General features: G+C 48.9%; 1 protein-coding gene across 1 annotated transcript in view; it reads left to right on the top strand.

Moving 5' to 3' along the window:
* HTT (huntingtin) overlaps positions 1–16,603 on the top strand; it is a 123,957-nt gene that overhangs the window by 46,332 nt on the left and 61,022 nt on the right. Inside the window, exons 13-25 of the mRNA XM_068974776.1 lie at positions 2,399–2,522; positions 3,171–3,289; positions 5,046–5,157; positions 5,415–5,552; positions 6,369–6,527; positions 6,625–6,722; positions 7,738–7,877; positions 8,813–8,876; positions 9,089–9,189; positions 11,770–11,916; positions 13,688–13,808; positions 15,241–15,317; positions 16,366–16,517. Coding sequence (XP_068830877.1) covers positions 2,399–2,522; positions 3,171–3,289; positions 5,046–5,157; positions 5,415–5,552; positions 6,369–6,527; positions 6,625–6,722; positions 7,738–7,877; positions 8,813–8,876; positions 9,089–9,189; positions 11,770–11,916; positions 13,688–13,808; positions 15,241–15,317; positions 16,366–16,517 — 1,552 coding nt within the window. The remainder of the gene's footprint in view (positions 1–2,398; positions 2,523–3,170; positions 3,290–5,045; positions 5,158–5,414; positions 5,553–6,368; positions 6,528–6,624; positions 6,723–7,737; positions 7,878–8,812; positions 8,877–9,088; positions 9,190–11,769; positions 11,917–13,687; positions 13,809–15,240; positions 15,318–16,365; positions 16,518–16,603) is intronic.

Here is a 16,603-nt window from a genome sequence, read left to right as displayed (position 1 = left end):
TCGTCTCTGAGTTAGTGGACACGAAGCCCTCCAGAGTGGTCTAAAGTTTGGTACAGGCATAAACTGAGCTTTACAGCCCAATTTTATTTAAACAATTTCTACTGGCAATTGTTTCACTACTACTGAATGTGTTCTATTTATTAAGATTTTTTCCTTAAACTGGAGTGAATGCAGAAGCTTTGAGAAACACATCACGAAGCACTGGCAGCTGTCCACTTGTCACGTGGACGTGGTTTCTGACGGCCCAGTTGGTTTCCACTGGCTCGGGTGGAGGAATGGGCTCACCACTGGGGTTTTTAGCTAGAAGACCCAGAAGACCTAGCAGAAGATAGGGTAACTGGATTGTGGGAAATGACTCTGATAACTGGGATGTGGGAAATGATTTGAAGTCAGGAAAGGGTGACGAGTACTGACCAGTAGGCAGGGAGAAGGGGAGGCTGGGAGAGTGCTGCGCCCAGCAGCTCGTTAAGTGAGCGGAGGGAGTTTCTGTCGTCGGTTTACTGTGCCAACTTGCGTCTTGCCTGTTTTTTTCTTTTAACCTTTATCTATCTACTGGCCGTGCTGGGCCTTTGTTGCTGCAGGCTTTTCTCGCTGTGGCGAGCAGGGACTGCTCTCTCGTTTTGGAGCTCAGGCTCTGGGGCTCCAGGGCACAGGCTTGGTAGCTGCAGCTCTTGGGATTCGCCTTCCTCAGCACGTGGGATCTTCCCTGATCAGGGATGGAACCCATGACTCTGGCAGTGGCAGGTGGAGTCTTTACCCCTGAGCTACCAGGGAAGCCCGTCTTGCCTTTTTGTAGGTGATGCTTTCTGGACGGGTTCTCTAGACATTGGACAGAACGACCATGGGAAGTCGTGTGAGCATCCTGTCTGGAGCTGCTGCCGCAGCCGTGTGCAGTGGGGCCGGGCTCTGGCCTGCAGGGAGCTAAACGTCTCCCCTGGGCGTTCCTCACCCCTGCAGAGTTCTCTCTGCTTTATGAGGTGCTCCCACGTCTTTTATTCAGTCCGAGTTGTTTGCTGAACACACGCGCTGAGCACCTGTTAGGCTCCAGGGATTGCTCTACACACGGGGGATGAAGCAGAGGGTACACGCACAGAACCGCTGTCACGGAGCTGGCGTTTCAGAGTGCGAGCCCTCAGACTCTCTACACTGAGGGCCGGAGAGTAAACCTCCTTGGCTCTGTGAGCCATTGGGCTGGTGTTGCACACTCATCTCTGCTGTTGAAGGGCCAGAGCAGCCACAGACAGTATGTGAAGGAATGAGCGTGGCTGTGTTCCAATAAAACTTTATTTACAAAAACTGGTGATGGGCCAAGTTTCCCTTCCTCCGTACTAGAGTGTGTGCACGTCTGGGTAGGGCAGATCATAATCATCGGCAGGTAAATAAACACACAGTCAGGTTGCAGTAAGTGCCACAGAGAAAAGAGCCAGCTGTAGGGGCCAAGACTTCCTCACGAGACCGTCCAGTGTGGTGGTTCGGGGCGTGGCCTGCGGGGAGCCCAGCCTGGTGAGAGCTCTGGCTCAGCTGCTCAGGACCTGGGCAGCCTCCACAGTTGCGGCCCTTGCTGCCCCTGTCTCCTTACCCACAGAATGAAGCTGGTGATGGTGCTTAATGCTGTGAGGCTTGTGGGATAAGGGACGTAATATGTGGGGGTGCTTTCACGCCGGCCGGGGCTGTACTGGGATTTTCAGAAAATGTTGTCTTTTATTACGATAGAACTTCTCATTTTAGCCTGTGTGGGGTGTTTGTTTTTTTCAGTTATCTGGAGAGTGGAGGAAATTTATTTCTTTCTTGATTGTTTTTGCTCATGTATTAATAGCTCAGTTTTGTTTTTTTAATTTTAATTGAAAGGAAAATACTTTTAATGACGCAGAATTTATTTCAGTAATAATCTGCTAACAGTTTTTCAGGTAAATTACAGGGGATTTCAAGTGGATGTGAGAAATTTGGCAGTATGAAATCACCACCCGTGTGTGTGGCTAGATATATGAAATACTGTGCCCCACACTTAGTTCGGTCAGTCCTAGCAGTTCAGGGGGTAACCTATTGTTAGACTTTTTTTTAAAAGGCTTTTCCTCATTTTTCACTTGCTTGTGAACACAGAGGTTTTTGCTTGGACTTTTTGTCTTTTTGTAATCAAAAAAGAGAAGTGTCCAGATGGGGATTTCTTTGGCATTTTTGGGATCACAAAAGCTCTCTCTAGCGTGGTGACGTGCGACCAGTAAGCGCTCGGCACTGCTCACGCCTGCGCCTGTGCGCCTTTGAGGAGATGGCCTTCCTGTGGGTGTGTACAATGTGGTCCACGTCGCTTTCGGGGCTTCGTCTTTGCCTTTCCACCTTGGAGGGTGTGCCCCTTGGGGGTGGCGCTTCAGAACCCTCACAGCCCCTCTTGCGCGTCCAGGTGTTAGATGGCGCTGACAGCCAGTACCCAGGGGTGCCGGCGGGGCAGATGCAGGACGAGGACGAGGACGCTGCCGCCACTCTTCGTGACGAAGACGCAGAGGCTTTCAGAAGCTCTTCCATCGGTACGTTGACTTCAGGCGGTGGACGTAAGTCCCCGACACGCAACTGAGCTCCATTCTGAAATTTTGTTCCTAAGTCCAGCAAAGTGGGCCCAGGTATCCAACTAACATGATCGGCCAGATAGGTTTATAATACTTCTCATACTTTTCCCTTGACTTGAAATAAAGACCCAATGGACATGAGTTTGAGCCAGCTCTGGGAGATGGTGAAGGACAGGGAAGCCTGGTGTGCTGCAGTCCATGGGGTTGCAGAGAATCGGACATGACTGAGTGCCTGAACAACAGCAGCCACTGTGTAGAGGGTGCACGCGTGTGGCGACGCACCCCGCACACGTGGACTGGCCTTCGTGGTTGGAACGTGAACACGTGTTCACACCTTGGAAAGTTTGTGGCTGGAAAGCACGGAGGGGCCTTACTGTCCTACCAAGCCGCCTTGTTTTCAACCCTGACCTCTCACGTCGTAGCTTCCAAGAGGTCTTCTGGTGTCTGTTTCCTGAGTTGTAAATAGCAAATGAGAAAATCAGCTGAGAAATTATCATCCATTCTTGATGATGAGTCCTGAACTTTCGTATTGACTTTGTGTCGATATGTGTATTTGTGGTTTAATTGGAAACTTGTCGATTGACTGAGTCTCTCTCTTTGATTTTGAAGCCCTTCAACAAGCACATTTCTTGAAAAGCATGAGCCACAGCAGGCAGGCCTCTGACAGCAGTGTGGATAAATTTGTCTCAAGAGAGGAAGCTGCCGAACCAGGGGATCCAGAGAGCAAGGTGAGACGCCAGGGCCTGAGGCCGTGCCGCGCCCCGCGGGCTGAGTGTTTGAGCATGCTGTGTCTGCGCGCTCCTGGCTTTCCGTGGCTGCACCTTTGCTGAGCTCTTTCCCCTTCGCATGTCGACCTCGAGTCCGCTCTGCTGTCTGCCTCTCGAGGTGTGGGTGCATCCTTGAGGACTGCCCGAAGTTCTGCCCTCTTGGGAGTCCTTCCCGGACACACCTGTCGGTACCAAGTGGACTGCACGTGACTTCTTGGACCATCCATCTGATGGTCGTGTGTGGCCTGGCAACGTTTCTTGGTCTCATTCCACTGAATCATCTGTTCACTTACCGTGGTGGATGCTCGTGCAGTTCACCATCGCAGCCCCTCTGAAGGCTCAGTCGAGTGGCATCTCGTGCCCATGCCGTGCAGCCATCCTGACCATACGTTCACAGGACCGTTTGGTCTTCCCAGACTGAAACTCTGTCTCCACGCGACACGGACTCCCATCCGTCCCTCCTTCTGGCGCCTCTCACCCATCATTCTGCTTTCTGTCTCTTTGGATCTGACTATTCTGGGGGCCTCTCGTAAGTGGAATCACACAGTATTTGTCCTCCTGTGTCCTCAGAGGCATCCGTGTTATAGCAGGTGTTGGAATCCCCTCCGCTGTGAGACGGAGTGGTATTTCGGTACACGTGTTTACTACGTTTCACTTTTCTCTTCCTCTGTTGATGGACAGTAGGGTGACTGCCACCTTCTGTCTGTTGTAAATACTGCTGCTATCTGCGAGTGTACAAATACCTCTTCAGGACCCTGATTTCATCTCTTGGGGGTCCTGCCCCAGCAGTGGGGTCGCTAGGCTGCGTGGCACTTCTGCCTCTCACGTTTCGAGGAGGCCTACACTGCCTGCAGCAGCAGCGGCGCCGCCTCGTCTCTGTTTACTTTCTGCGCTGTGTGGCGTGTGGGGGTCTCAGTTCCTTGACCAGGGATTGAACCTGCAGCCTCGGCATTGGAAGTGCGGAGTCTGAACCCCGGGAAGTCCCTGCCGCTCCACCGTACATTCCCTCCCGTGGTGCACCAGCACCGTTTCTCTGCATCTTCGCCAACGCTTCTGTCTTTTTTTTCTTTTTTTGAGAGTGGCCATCACACTGGGTGTGCGGTGGTGTATCATTGTGGTTTCTGACCTGCATCTCCCCTAATGATTAGAGACGTGGAGTATCTTTGCACGAGTTAATTAGCCATTCACGTATCTTCTTTGGGGAACTGTCTCTTGAGGTCCTTTGCCCATTTTTAACTCGGGCTGTTTGATTTTTTCAGTTGTTGCCCAGCTGTCCATTGAGCTATGTCAGTATCATCTCTGTGTCGCTTGCCTTTCCCCTGTAAGTGTCCTGTACTCCCAGTTAATTTTAAATTCCTCAAGGACAAGAAGTAGTGCTTCACACTGAGTCCCTCCGTGGATGCCCAGTCACTGTCTGGACCCCGGCCGCTCCTCGTGGAATGGCCCTCCCCTCACAGCTTCGGGCGGCCCTGGGCACTTCCCTCTGCCTGTGGGGCGTGCTCCCTGCCTGCTGGGCTCATTCGGCCCCAGCCCTCGGGGCCCCCTGTCAGGATTCCCCCCAGGGGTCTGATGCTGCCCTACCGTGGCCTGTGAGGTCAAGCACGTCTCTGAATGCCAAGCTGCTGGCACAGCTCTGGAATTCTTTGTTGGGTGAACTAAGGAATCAGCGTGTAGGTTCCATGATTATAAGACAGTAAGTGTCGGTTTCTCTTTACAGCCCTGGCGGGTCAAAGGCGACATTGGCCAGTCCACTGACGAGGATTCCGCCCCTCTTGTCCATTGCGTCCGCCTTTTGTCAGCTTCGTTTCTGCTCACAGGGGAAAAGAATGGTGAGCATCAAAGAGCAGGTGCAGAGCTGAAGGGAGTGACTCTAGGTTTCACCTAAAGTTTAGGTCGCCTTGGTCACCAGCTTTGAGCTGTTGCAGCAGCCAGAGCAGAAGCTGGAGACGGGCTTTGGTTCTCACTGACTGACAGGGAGGGGCAAGGAGGCTGGGCGAGGCTGGTTCCGTGGGTCTGGCTCTGTCTGTTTGGAAGCTGAAGGTTTGCCGCTGTGACGCTGACGGTGGCCGCGCGGACTTGTTCGCAGCCTTGGTTCCGGACAGGGACGTGCGGGTCAGCGTGAAGGCGCTGGCCCTCAGCTGCGTTGGAGCCGCCGTGGCCCTTCATCCTGAGTCTTTCTTCAGCAAACTCTACAGAGCGCCTCTTGACACCGTGGAATTCCCTGGTACGTTCACACTTTGTGTCTCATTCCTCATGTTTTCCCTGGTTTGAAAACTGTTTCCAGCTCTGACTGCTTTAGTTTTAGAGCACCAAGCTTCCTGAGTGAGTCTGCAGCGTCTGAGCTGTGCGGTAGCGCTCCGTAAGGCGCGCCGGTTGTCGCACTTTTGGCTTGTTGGATGCCCTACAGATGCGGTGTTTAGTTGAAACACAGAGGAGAGCTATAGAGGTCTGGGAATGTAAGAGCTGATTAACATACGTACTGGGTTTTAGCAAAAGCACAAATTGTGTGTAATCAAAATTGCTTCGGGTCACACCAGCCAGACCAGACATTGACACTCAGAGCTGGCGGGGGCTGAGATGAGCTGGATGGCACCAGCCAGTCTTCCTTGGTGCGCGTCCTGGGGCGTCTCCTTGGGTGGGGTGACTGGTGGAAGACTGCTCTGCTAAAGTTACCCTCCCACCTGCTCTCTCTCTCCTCCCTTTCCTTGGGTGAGGGGACAAACTCGTGCTTTTGAAGTTACATTAGATAATAAATGCGGACAACTTTGAGGCTCTCTAGTCATTTTCTTGAAGCAAAATCTTAACCTGGAATTATAACCCAGAAACTCTATTGTGTTGAAGCGGTGTCAGGGATGTGATCAATATAGGGTCTTTAAATCCGGGATGTTTTTTACCACTGATGGTTGTTACCGTAGAGTCTTTTCTAGATTAGCAGCGCTCCCTTGCCCTTCTTTTTCTTTCCTGAGAATTCAGCCTTTGCCCTGAGTTAGAAAGTTGACGGTAGGGACCTGTACAGTGGCCGGGCCATCTCTCTCCGCAGAGGAGCAGTACGTGTCAGACGTCTTGAACTACATCGACCACGGGGACCCGCAGGTCCGGGGAGCCACAGCCATCCTGTGCGGGACCCTCGTCTGCTCCGTCCTTGGCCGGTGCCGCTTCCATGTGGCGGGCTGGATGGGTGCCGTCAGAGCCCGGACAGGTAACCACCAGCTTTCAGCTTTTAGCATCGTCACTCCTGGATGGCGTTCTCGTGTTCAGGTTCACATGAAGGCGTCTTTGCTTGCTCTTCCGGGCAGGAAATACATTTTCTCTGGTGGACTGCATTCCCCTGCTGCAGAAAACTTTGAAGGACGAATCCTCGGTTACTTGCAAGTTGGCTTGTGCTGCTGTGAGGGTGAGCATGAGGGTTGTGACATCATTTCTTTGATTAGTGGAAATTTTACCAATGTTAACAATGATAAGTTAAGCTTAATATTAAATATTTCCTTTTGCAACAGTAATTAACATCTATGTATCTATCTCTCAGCCTTAGAAGGAAAACAGCCAGCAGAGTCAAGGCTTAATAGACTTTGGTTTAAATCTCAGAATATTTGTTTGAAATACACTTTTCCTAAAGGGCATCTCTGTCTTGCTCATATTAAGCATAAAGCTTGTTTACTTAAAATGCAGCAGCTCTCTCAGGCCCCTTGAACGCACAAAGTGACGCGCTGGGGCTATTTAATCGCTGTGGTGCTGGTGGTGGGATGGCCCTAGGCCTTTATGAGGTAGCGTGTTGAAGTGTTCTATCAGCTGGTTCATAACTTACAGCTGGCCCAACAGCAGTCCATGTTAAGCAGTAAAAATCAAACCCCAAACCCTACCATTGTCAGATTCATGTCCCCCTTTCAAGTGTCACAGCTCGGCCAGACTTGCTCCTTGGTCCCAGATGTTCGCCAGATGTTGGTCAGTTTGTGTGTCTGCTGGGGCAGAAGGGAGTCAGTCAGCAGCACTCAGCAGTCTGTGTGTGGAGACACCACGCGCGCGCTGGGGCGGCCCGGTGCCGGGTCCCGTCCGGCAGGGTGCAGGCTCCGGGTCGTGGTGCTGGGCCAGGGGCAGTCGGGGGGTCAAGCAGGGGCGGCGTGTGCCCAGTGTCAGGGGAGAGAGCCGGGCCCCATCGGGCAGGGCGTGGGCCCCAGGTCGTGGTGCTGGGCCTGGGGCGGACGGGGTTCCAAGCAGGGGCGGCATGTGCGCGGTGGCGGGGGAGAGGGCCGGGCCCCGTGCGGCGGCACACTGGTGCTCCCCCTCGAGGGGACTGCAGTGCGTGTGTGTGGCCGGTGTTCCTGAGCGAGGCCGCTGTCTAGGGGCTGCAGCGGGCACGGGGCGGGGTGCGCGTGGGGTCTGCAGAGGCCCACCCGCCACCTGCCTTCCAGCTCTGTGTCATGAGCCTCTGCAGCAGCAGCTACAGTGCGTGGGGGCTGCAGCTCATCACCGACCTGCTGGCCCTGCGGAGCAGCTCCTACTGGCTGGTGCGGACGGAGCTTCTGGAGACGGTGGCAGAGATCGACTTCAGGTGGGTGAGACAGGGCCTGCTGGGTCAGGCTTGAACGGCGCTGGGCGGCCCAGTGCCCAGCTGCAGGTAGTGACCCGTGTCCCTCTCTGTCTGCCCCTCTCCTCTGAGTTTTTTCGTCCAGGCAGAGGAGTGGAGTTTTCTGGTAGTCTTAGTCATTCAAGTGTTCTGCACAGCGTGAGTGAAAGAGCTCAGGCTTCTAGAACAATGATGCTTGTGTCACTTGGGCCTGTTGAAACGAGTGCACGCCACGCTGTACTGAGCCTCGGTCAGATGGCGGATTGGTATTGTCACAATTAAAGAATAACTTCTGATGCCTTGCAGTTTATCATTTTCTGAGAAAGCATGATTCCCCATGTTTTCTTTCTATGCTTTCTTTTAGATGGGAAATTTTCTTTTTTGTCTGAGTTCGTGGGGTTTTTTTTAAGCCCCCGTTTGTAGAAGGCTGGTTGTGTGCCAGGCTGGGCTAGGTGCCCTCTTTGGGTCATTGTCTTCAGCCTTAGAGCACGTCTGTGAAGTCAGGGCTGCTTCCCACTGCATCTCACAGATGGGACCCCGAGTGGTGGCGGGGGGGGGACCTGCTGGTCTCTGAGGGCGCCAGAGCCTCAGCCCCCTCCCCACGGTCTGCCCTCCCGCCACCTGAGGCGTTTGAGCTAGTTCTGTAGGGCACCTGGGGTCTTTCAAAACACCAGGTGTGTATAGTCGCTTAGAAGAAAAGTACAGAGCACTTTCTGAGTCTGGAGTTGGGAGGAGCGTGTGTTCTCCTTGTTGGAAGCAGACGTCTTCCTGCCGTGTAGCATGGGGCTGCCTCAGAGCCTCCCCGGGCTCCCGCCTGTGGCCCTGGCCTGGCCGTCCTCCTCTGTGTGCCATGCAGGCCATCCGCGCGGCTTTGTTCAGTAGCTGAATTATTCACCGTGATATATGTTCTTTTGCGTTAGGTTGGTGAGCTTTCTGGAGGCCAAAGCAGAAAGTCTGCACAGAGGGGCCCATCACTATACAGGGGTAAGCCCTTCATTTCTGGGAGGCCGTGATTTAACTTCCAGGAGTACACTTTCCCGTTAGTGTGGGATTTCTAGGAATCCGTTTTATCATGTGAAACGTGACTTTAGGGCTAGTGACGTTGAGTTCTTCTTTACCGGCTTTCCAAGATACCTGATCTAAAATTCATTTAAATACAGAGATCATATATGTTTTTATCACGTTTCTTTCCAAAGCGTTTAAAACTGCAAGAGCGGGTACTCAGTAATGTTGTCATCCATCTGCTTGGAGATGAAGACCCCAGGGTGCGACATGTGGCTGCAGCTTCGTTGATGAGGTATTTGCCCAGTATTTCCTCTCTTATTTCATTTTCTTGGTTAAAGTACTAAACAACATGACAGTGGGGAGAGAGGCGAAAATTTGGAGGCCATAGGGCATAACCCTAAATCCTTTGAGCTCACTTTCGGTGACTCTTAAGCTATCAAAAAGCATATTTTTCACTGTCTCAAGAGCCTGAAATGAAAATTAAGACAGCAATAAAGTACTAGCCTCATATTGTGAAAGTAATGGACTTTGATGGCCAGATTTTTGAAATATGGAGAATAGCTCTAAGAAGAAAATTAAGGTCACTAGTCACTAGTTCTCCCACTGGAGATAACCACTGTTAACATTTGTTTGCTTTATGTCCTTTGTACACGTTTCTTTTTCAAAATCAGGACACAGTGTACATGCAATTTTGTTATTCTGTTAATTTCCACATAATAATCATGAGCGTTTTCCTGTGAGAAATACTCTTCTAACAAAGCCTCTGTGACCCCCGCCCGTGTCTGGGGCGCCTCCCTCCGTTCCATGGTGTTCATGCTTCTTTCCTGAACCGAATGGCGTTTCATACAGTGTGAGATGCAGAAAGGCTGGAAAGGCTCTTCACAAGAAGTTTGGAGTTAGTGGCCACTTCTTCACTGTGTGGTTGTGATAGAATTTTTTGTAAGGATTATTTGGTTGGATCCTAAGTTTTTATTGATTTAAATAATGAATAATGGTTCAGTGACTTGTATTATACATAAATGTTTACCTAGTGACTAGTATAACGCATAAATGTTTACATATAACTTTTATTTCTAAGAATTAATTCATGGAAGTTGAGTTACTAAGCCAAGCAACCTTTTTTTTTTTTAGCTTTATTGAAGTCAAATTTTTTTATGTCTTAAAATTTACCCATTTTAAGTGCACAGTTAATGATTTTTGGTGAACTTAGAGTTGTGCATCCTTCACCATGACCCAGCTGTGCAGTGTCTCCACCATTTCACAAGGACCTGTTGTGCCCATTCGCAGTAACTCCCAACTCCCACCCAGCCGCAGGCAGCCACTCATCTGCTTCCTGTCCCTAGAGGAGCGTGTGCCTTTTCTGCACACTTTATGTAAACGCGGGCACACAGTCAGCAGATGGACTTTGCACCTGACTTTCCTCCACTCGGTTTCCGAGGCTCGTCCACGCTGGGTGGGTGCCCGTCGTTTGTCCTTTTCAGTGTTGAACAGTGTTCTGTTGTGTAGATGACACTGTGTTTTATGTATGCATTCACCAAGCGATATGGTTATCTTCACTCTTTGAATGTTACGAATCATGCTGCTTCAACTCTTGCCTCCAAGACTTTGAGTGGACGTCCGTTTCCATTTCTCGGGGGTAGATACCGGCAAGTGGGTTTTTATGGTTTTGGTACCTAACTGGAGAATCGCATGGATGGAGGAGCCTGGCGGGCTGTGGTCCACAGGGCCACAAAGAGTTGGCCACGACTGAAGCGACTGAGCAGGCGGTGAAGTTACTGTCCAGAAGTGGGTCAGCCTGTCCTCCCACCACCAGAGTAGGATTGTGCCCGAGTCTTTTCACCAAAGCAAGCATTTCAAAAAACGTTAAATATATGTCAGTTGCTTTAGGCCGTCATTGGTATTTCTTTTTAACATAACTTTTATCTTGTTTTAAAAATAACAACATGTTTACTAAACAAAACTCAGGAAAAATATAAAAACCTTTGTATTCAAACTGCTCAAAGAAAACCAGTTGTGTTCTGGAGGATAGCCCTTTGGTTTCCGGTGTGCAGGTCGCTCCGTGGTGCCTGACTCTTTGCGAGCCCACGGACTGCACAGCCCGTGGAGTTCTCCAGGCCAGAACACCAGAGTGGGTAGCCTTGCCCTTCTCCAGGGGTTTTCCGTGTGGTCATGTGCCTATCTTTGGTTGCGTGTGAGCTGTGCCTTTTCAGGGACTTAACTGGCTTTATATGACTTGCTGGACCAAAGATCTTGAGTCTTTACCATTTTCTGTGAATGACAGTAATTTATTAAACCTTAGGGGAAAATGGTATTTATGACCAGGTCTTCCTGGAAGAAAGAGACTTTAACTAAAGCTAGTGGGGTTCGCACACCACTGTTTTAAAACAGTTGATTGTGTCTGGAAATTACAGGCCCGCCCAGAGGTATGTGAGGGCTCATGCAGAGCCCCTGTGCTCCCTGCCTCCACTGCAGAGTTGGCCTGAGACGCAGGAGGGCCTCAGCTGGGACGCCGCCCCTGGGGGTGTGGGGGCGGACCTGCGGAGAATGTCGCAGGAGTGAGGAGGGGCGCGCCCCAGCGACTCCTGCGCAGGGCAGTCTCCTGCACCTGCCGATGCTGATCGAGGCGATTAGAGGAGCGCTCGGAGGGCTTCTGAACTCCGAGGATTTAACCGTGTGCAAGAGAGCCTTATGTAACTGTGTGACGGCGAGAAGAAAGTCCAAGCAGGGGCGTGGGGTGTGCCTGACCAGTCCGCCGCTCAGGGGACGTGTCCGTGGGTAGGCGCTGTCGGGCTTGACGGTGACACAGGGCACGGGGCAGTCAGAAGGGGTTTCACGTACTTTCTAAGGGAAATAAACCTGACTTTTATGTTAGGCTCGTCCCAAAGCTGTTTTACAAGTGCGACCGAGGACAGGCGGACCCGGTGGTGGCCGTGGCGCGAGACCAGAGCAGCGTGTACCTGGCGCTCCTCATGCATGAGCCGCAGCCTCCGTCCCACCTCTCCGTCAGCGCCGCAACCAGGTACGCCGAGCGAGGCGCGTGGGCGCTCGTCAGAAGCTTGCATTTCTAGAGAAAAAGCTTCAGTGAGGGTGTCTGAGCAGGTGGGCTGCCTTTGATAGGATGCTTCTCTCTCCCGGTTTCCCACCAGCCTCTTTATTCAGGCTCCGCTGCAGCCACGCAGCAGTGACATCACACGTCTTATGACTTGTTTGTTATTAGCCACAGACTGACGGCTGCATTTTCCTGTAGGACTCTAATGCTGTATCTTGTCCTTAAAATGTTCACTTTCTTTGTGTTATCTAAGAGTATGGTTATGTCATAGCATTAATTTTTAGCAGGCTGTTATTTTTAGCAGGCATGTTATTTTTAGCAGGCATTAATTTTAGCAGGCTGTTTAAGAGTGTCATTAGGGTTATCCTAATGTCAAGAGTGTTATTTAGGGTTATCTACTAGTTAAGTGATTAGTAATTATTCACATTTTTTTGTGAAGGTCTTTAAATACAATTTCAAATGACTAAACACAGCCCATTCTCTGATTCTCAGATGAATGGGATAGACTAAAAGTAATCAGCAGAAATGCTTTAATGAAGTTCTAATTTTCTTTAAAATTTCAGTTTGCCAGGAAGGCTGCATAACTGATAATGAGAGTATTATACTTTTAAAGAATGCTCTGTGTTTTCAATGTTATTTTAAAAATTAGCTTCTATGTGATAATTCTTTCTTCTGAGTGGCATTTTTAAAAAATACTTGGGCTAAATGACTTTTGAAGCCAAAATGTCCATGTGACAGTTTGTTCTGAATTTGAAACTCAGCTTGTCAAATTTTGAAGCTGTTTTTCCTTAATAAATATCTCTTCTAATGCAAAGATTGTTTAAAAACATGGAAATAATTTTTTTCTTAGATAATTTCCTTTTTTTAACCTCAAAACTGGCATTTTCTCTCTTTGAAAAGATTCAGAATAAATGTTCCTTTAAGATAAGCAGAAGCAGTGTAAGAATGTTCCATTATCAGGAATCAGACAAGCTTATGATGAGCAGCTTAGTGAACAGGTTGCATCTGCTAAATGTCATTAGATGCCAACAGAGCTAGGTATATTTTATTAAAATTGATTAGTCACTACAGCTGTGAAAATTTTCCAGTCCAAACTCAGACTGTCCTCTAGACGTTCAGCTCTGTTTGGCTTGGTTCTTGCATGATAAGCACACATCCCGGCTGTGCGCTGTACTCGCAGGGTTTATGTGAGGAGATCAAGTGTGTTCTCCTTAGTGTGTATCGTTGGGTGTGTCTGTGGACAAGACCTGAGGGGAACGGAGGTGAATCGACACTCACCCTGCCTGGGCTTCCTCTGTGTAGTTGGGGAATTAGACTTTGTATGTAACTACTAGGAGGGATTGGAATCCACGCGTGCCGTGAATGGGATATGGGAGAAGTGACAGGCTTGTAGTAGGAAAGGACTCTGTTCTGTTTGGAATCAGGAGTAGGTTGCCATTGGATGTAATTGAAAGCTTGAGAGACGGGCAGCTTTGGGTCAGCATGCAGGTTGCACCCAAGGCTGTATTGGGGAGTGTGTTGGTCCTCTGGGGTGGCTCGGCATTGGAGAAGGGAGGGATTGTCTCATCTGTCTTTATAGAATAATGACTACGTTTGTTTCTAGTTTTCCTGTAATTTAAAAAGTCAAGACCGCTTTAACTCTTGTGGCCTTTAATCTTAAAATTTTAAGTGCCATTTGAATTCTGAGAATGTCATAAACTTTAACGGGAGATTTTAAGTCTCTCTGTATCTTTCTCGTTAGAATTTATAGAGGCTATAACCTGTTACCAAGCATCACAGATGTCACTCTGGAAAATAACCTCTCGAGAGTCATTGCAGCAGTTTCTCATGAACTGATCATGTCGACCACGAGGGCACTCACAGTAAGTCTGTTGGTTGGGCTAATGAGTTAATCTTCCGTACTTTTGTGTGGTCTGTTCTTCATGATAAGATACTTGTATTAGGGCTCTTACATGTGGGCTTCTGTTAATAACAACCCTGGTTTATTCCAACGAAAATGGAAACAACTATTTTCAGGTTATTAAAGTAATACATGTTTATTGTAAAAAAAAAAAAAAAAATCAGCCCATCTAGGAAGAAATAATAATGAAAAGCTACCATAATCCAAATTGGTAGTATATCAGCAGTTTAAAATATCTCTAAAATAATTGACTCAAGGACTTTATAACATATATGAAGAGGGAAAAAAACTTGGAAATACTGACGAAGATTTTTGTGTCATGTGGTTATCTGTATCATTATTTATGATGCTGAAAGTACAAAGAACTCTAATGTCCAAGACACCTGTACTGAATAAATTCTGAGGATGACTAAGTTCTGTATAGATGGTGATGTGTTTATGCACCTATTAGCAGGATGCCCTGGAGCATTTGTGACAATCTGCAGAGTGAGCCTCTAGATGATAATACTGAGTGAAAAAAGGCACAGTACAAACCCGTGCTTGTGTATCGTGGTTATTAAAAGTGATGTTCACGTAAACACATTTCTTACTCAGGAAAATAATTGGCAGAAAATTACTAAAAATAATTTTGGAACTATGAATGGTTATTCTTTTTAAGATACACATATTTTCTAAAATGAACACGTGTAATTTCCATAATCAGAAAAAAGAATGTTAACATGAAAAGTGGTGCCAGTTCACTGATTTAGCAGCTTAAACCTTGTCATTTATTTTCTGTGACAGAAGGAATGCTTTCCTGTTGTAAAAACTCAGACAATTGTGACTAGACTCTTGATACTATATAAATGCCTTTCAAACCTAAATACTGTTTGGGCTCTCTGTAGTTTGGGCTTTCTTTGATTTGTTCAGAATGTTATAAATTTTGCCTTTATTGTGGCCTACATATTGTCAGACACTGTTCTAGGCTTGGGATATAAAATCAAGAAGAACCCTTGCCCTGTGGTCCTTTCAGTCTGGTCGGGAAGATGCATGTTAATTAGCTTGAGCTCAGGAACGGCCGGTGCGGGGCCCGGGGGAAGCGGAGAAGAGGGGAAGGGGATTCCAGGTGAGGGGTGGAGGAGGGCACAGGAAGACTCGAGTCCACAAGAGGAGGGGCCTCCCTGCTGGCCTCTCCTCCCTGGATGTCATCAGCCCTCCTTAAACCTGTATCTCGGTTTTCCAGCTGTGTCTGAATCCTCAGGTGTGAACTTGTTCCGTGGGAGGGCAGATGTCCTGTGCTTGGGAACAGAGCTCAATTTTGTTTTCTTTGTTCGTACGTTTTATGAAGCATAAAAGGTCAGTGTACTAAACCCTTTTGGTGTTGAGTGCGATCTTACCGTTCCTTTCTTGTTTAGTTTGGATGCTGCGAAGCTCTGTGTCTGCTGTCAACTGCCTTCCCAGTTTGCATCTGGAGTTTAGGTTGGCACTGTGGGTATGTATTTCCTTGGCACGTGACTGTCTACAGTCCTGTGATACAAACACGGTTATACGGACGCTTTTGTTTTCTCTCGTGAAGCCTCCCATTAGTGTTACCTTTTGGGGAAATACCCACCGGAATCCGGAATACCTGCCTCTCCCGGTCAGTGGTGTTGGAGGCTAGGGACAGGAGACGTGGGAGCAGGGAGCCTCGTGTGGCTCTTCTGGATGTGAAATGCTCACTCACCAGCATGTGGAGGACCTGAGGGGGTGACTTGCTGTCTCACTGAAGGGAATTTGCATATGTGGTCAAAAGAGTGTTCTCATTGGCTTGATTCTCTCCAGAATTATTCACTGTGTATTAAAAATTCAGAAACTTTCTTTGAAATCAGATGTGATCTATCACGTAAAGTCGTGATCAGTTACAAGAGTCGCTTAGGAACTACTATACTTACATTGGACTCCCCTGGTAGCTCGAAGGTTAAAGTGTCTGCCTGGAATGTAGGAGACCAGGGTTCGATCCTTACATTAGCAGTTCTCATTTAAAAATAAAAAGGACTTTCCTCCAGTAGATGGCCCTAATGAAGTGAAGTGAAAGTCGCTCATTTGTGTCTGACTCTTTGTGACGCCATGGACTATACAGTCCATGGACTTCTCTAGGCCAGAATAATGAAGTGGGTAGCCTTTCCCTTCTCCAGGGGATCTTCCCAACCCAGAGATCATACCCAGGTCTCCCACATTGCGGGCAGATTCTTTACTATCTGAGCCACCAGGGAGTCCCAGGAATACTGGAGTGGGTAGCCTATCCCTTCTTCAGTGGATCTTCCCAACCCAGGAATCTCCTGCATTGCAGGCAGATTCTTTATGTTTCAATCAGATATGCTCCCTGATTTCATTTCTCAGGTGATTTTTATGGACCTGTGGTTACAAGAAAGATGCTAGTTAACAATAGTAAAATCGCTTTATGAGCCACCGTGAAATGAATAGCCATAACCTTCTGTTCGGTTCATAAGAGAAGGCAAGACTTAGCTCAGCGTTGCTCTGCAATTTGATCCTGCTTCCAGAGTGCCCCCGCTGAGCGCCTCAGATGAGTCCAGGAAGAGCTGCACCGTGGGGATGGTCACGGTGATCCTGACGCTGCTCTCGTCAGCCTGGTTCCCGCTGGATCTCTCTGCCCACCAGGATGCTCTGATTTTAGCGGGGAACTTGCTGGCAGGTACTGGCCCTGAGTCGAAACAGTTAGCTGTGGGTAAACTCGTCTCTGGTTTCATTTGAGCGGGCACTGCATGCAGATATTGTCTT

The sequence above is a fragment of the Capricornis sumatraensis genome, chromosome 7, assembly GCF_032405125.1.
Source record: "Capricornis sumatraensis isolate serow.1 chromosome 7, serow.2, whole genome shotgun sequence".
NCBI classification, from domain to species: Eukaryota; Metazoa; Chordata; class Mammalia; order Artiodactyla; family Bovidae; genus Capricornis; species Capricornis sumatraensis.
This window is presented reverse-complemented; position numbering and strand designations above follow the sequence as displayed.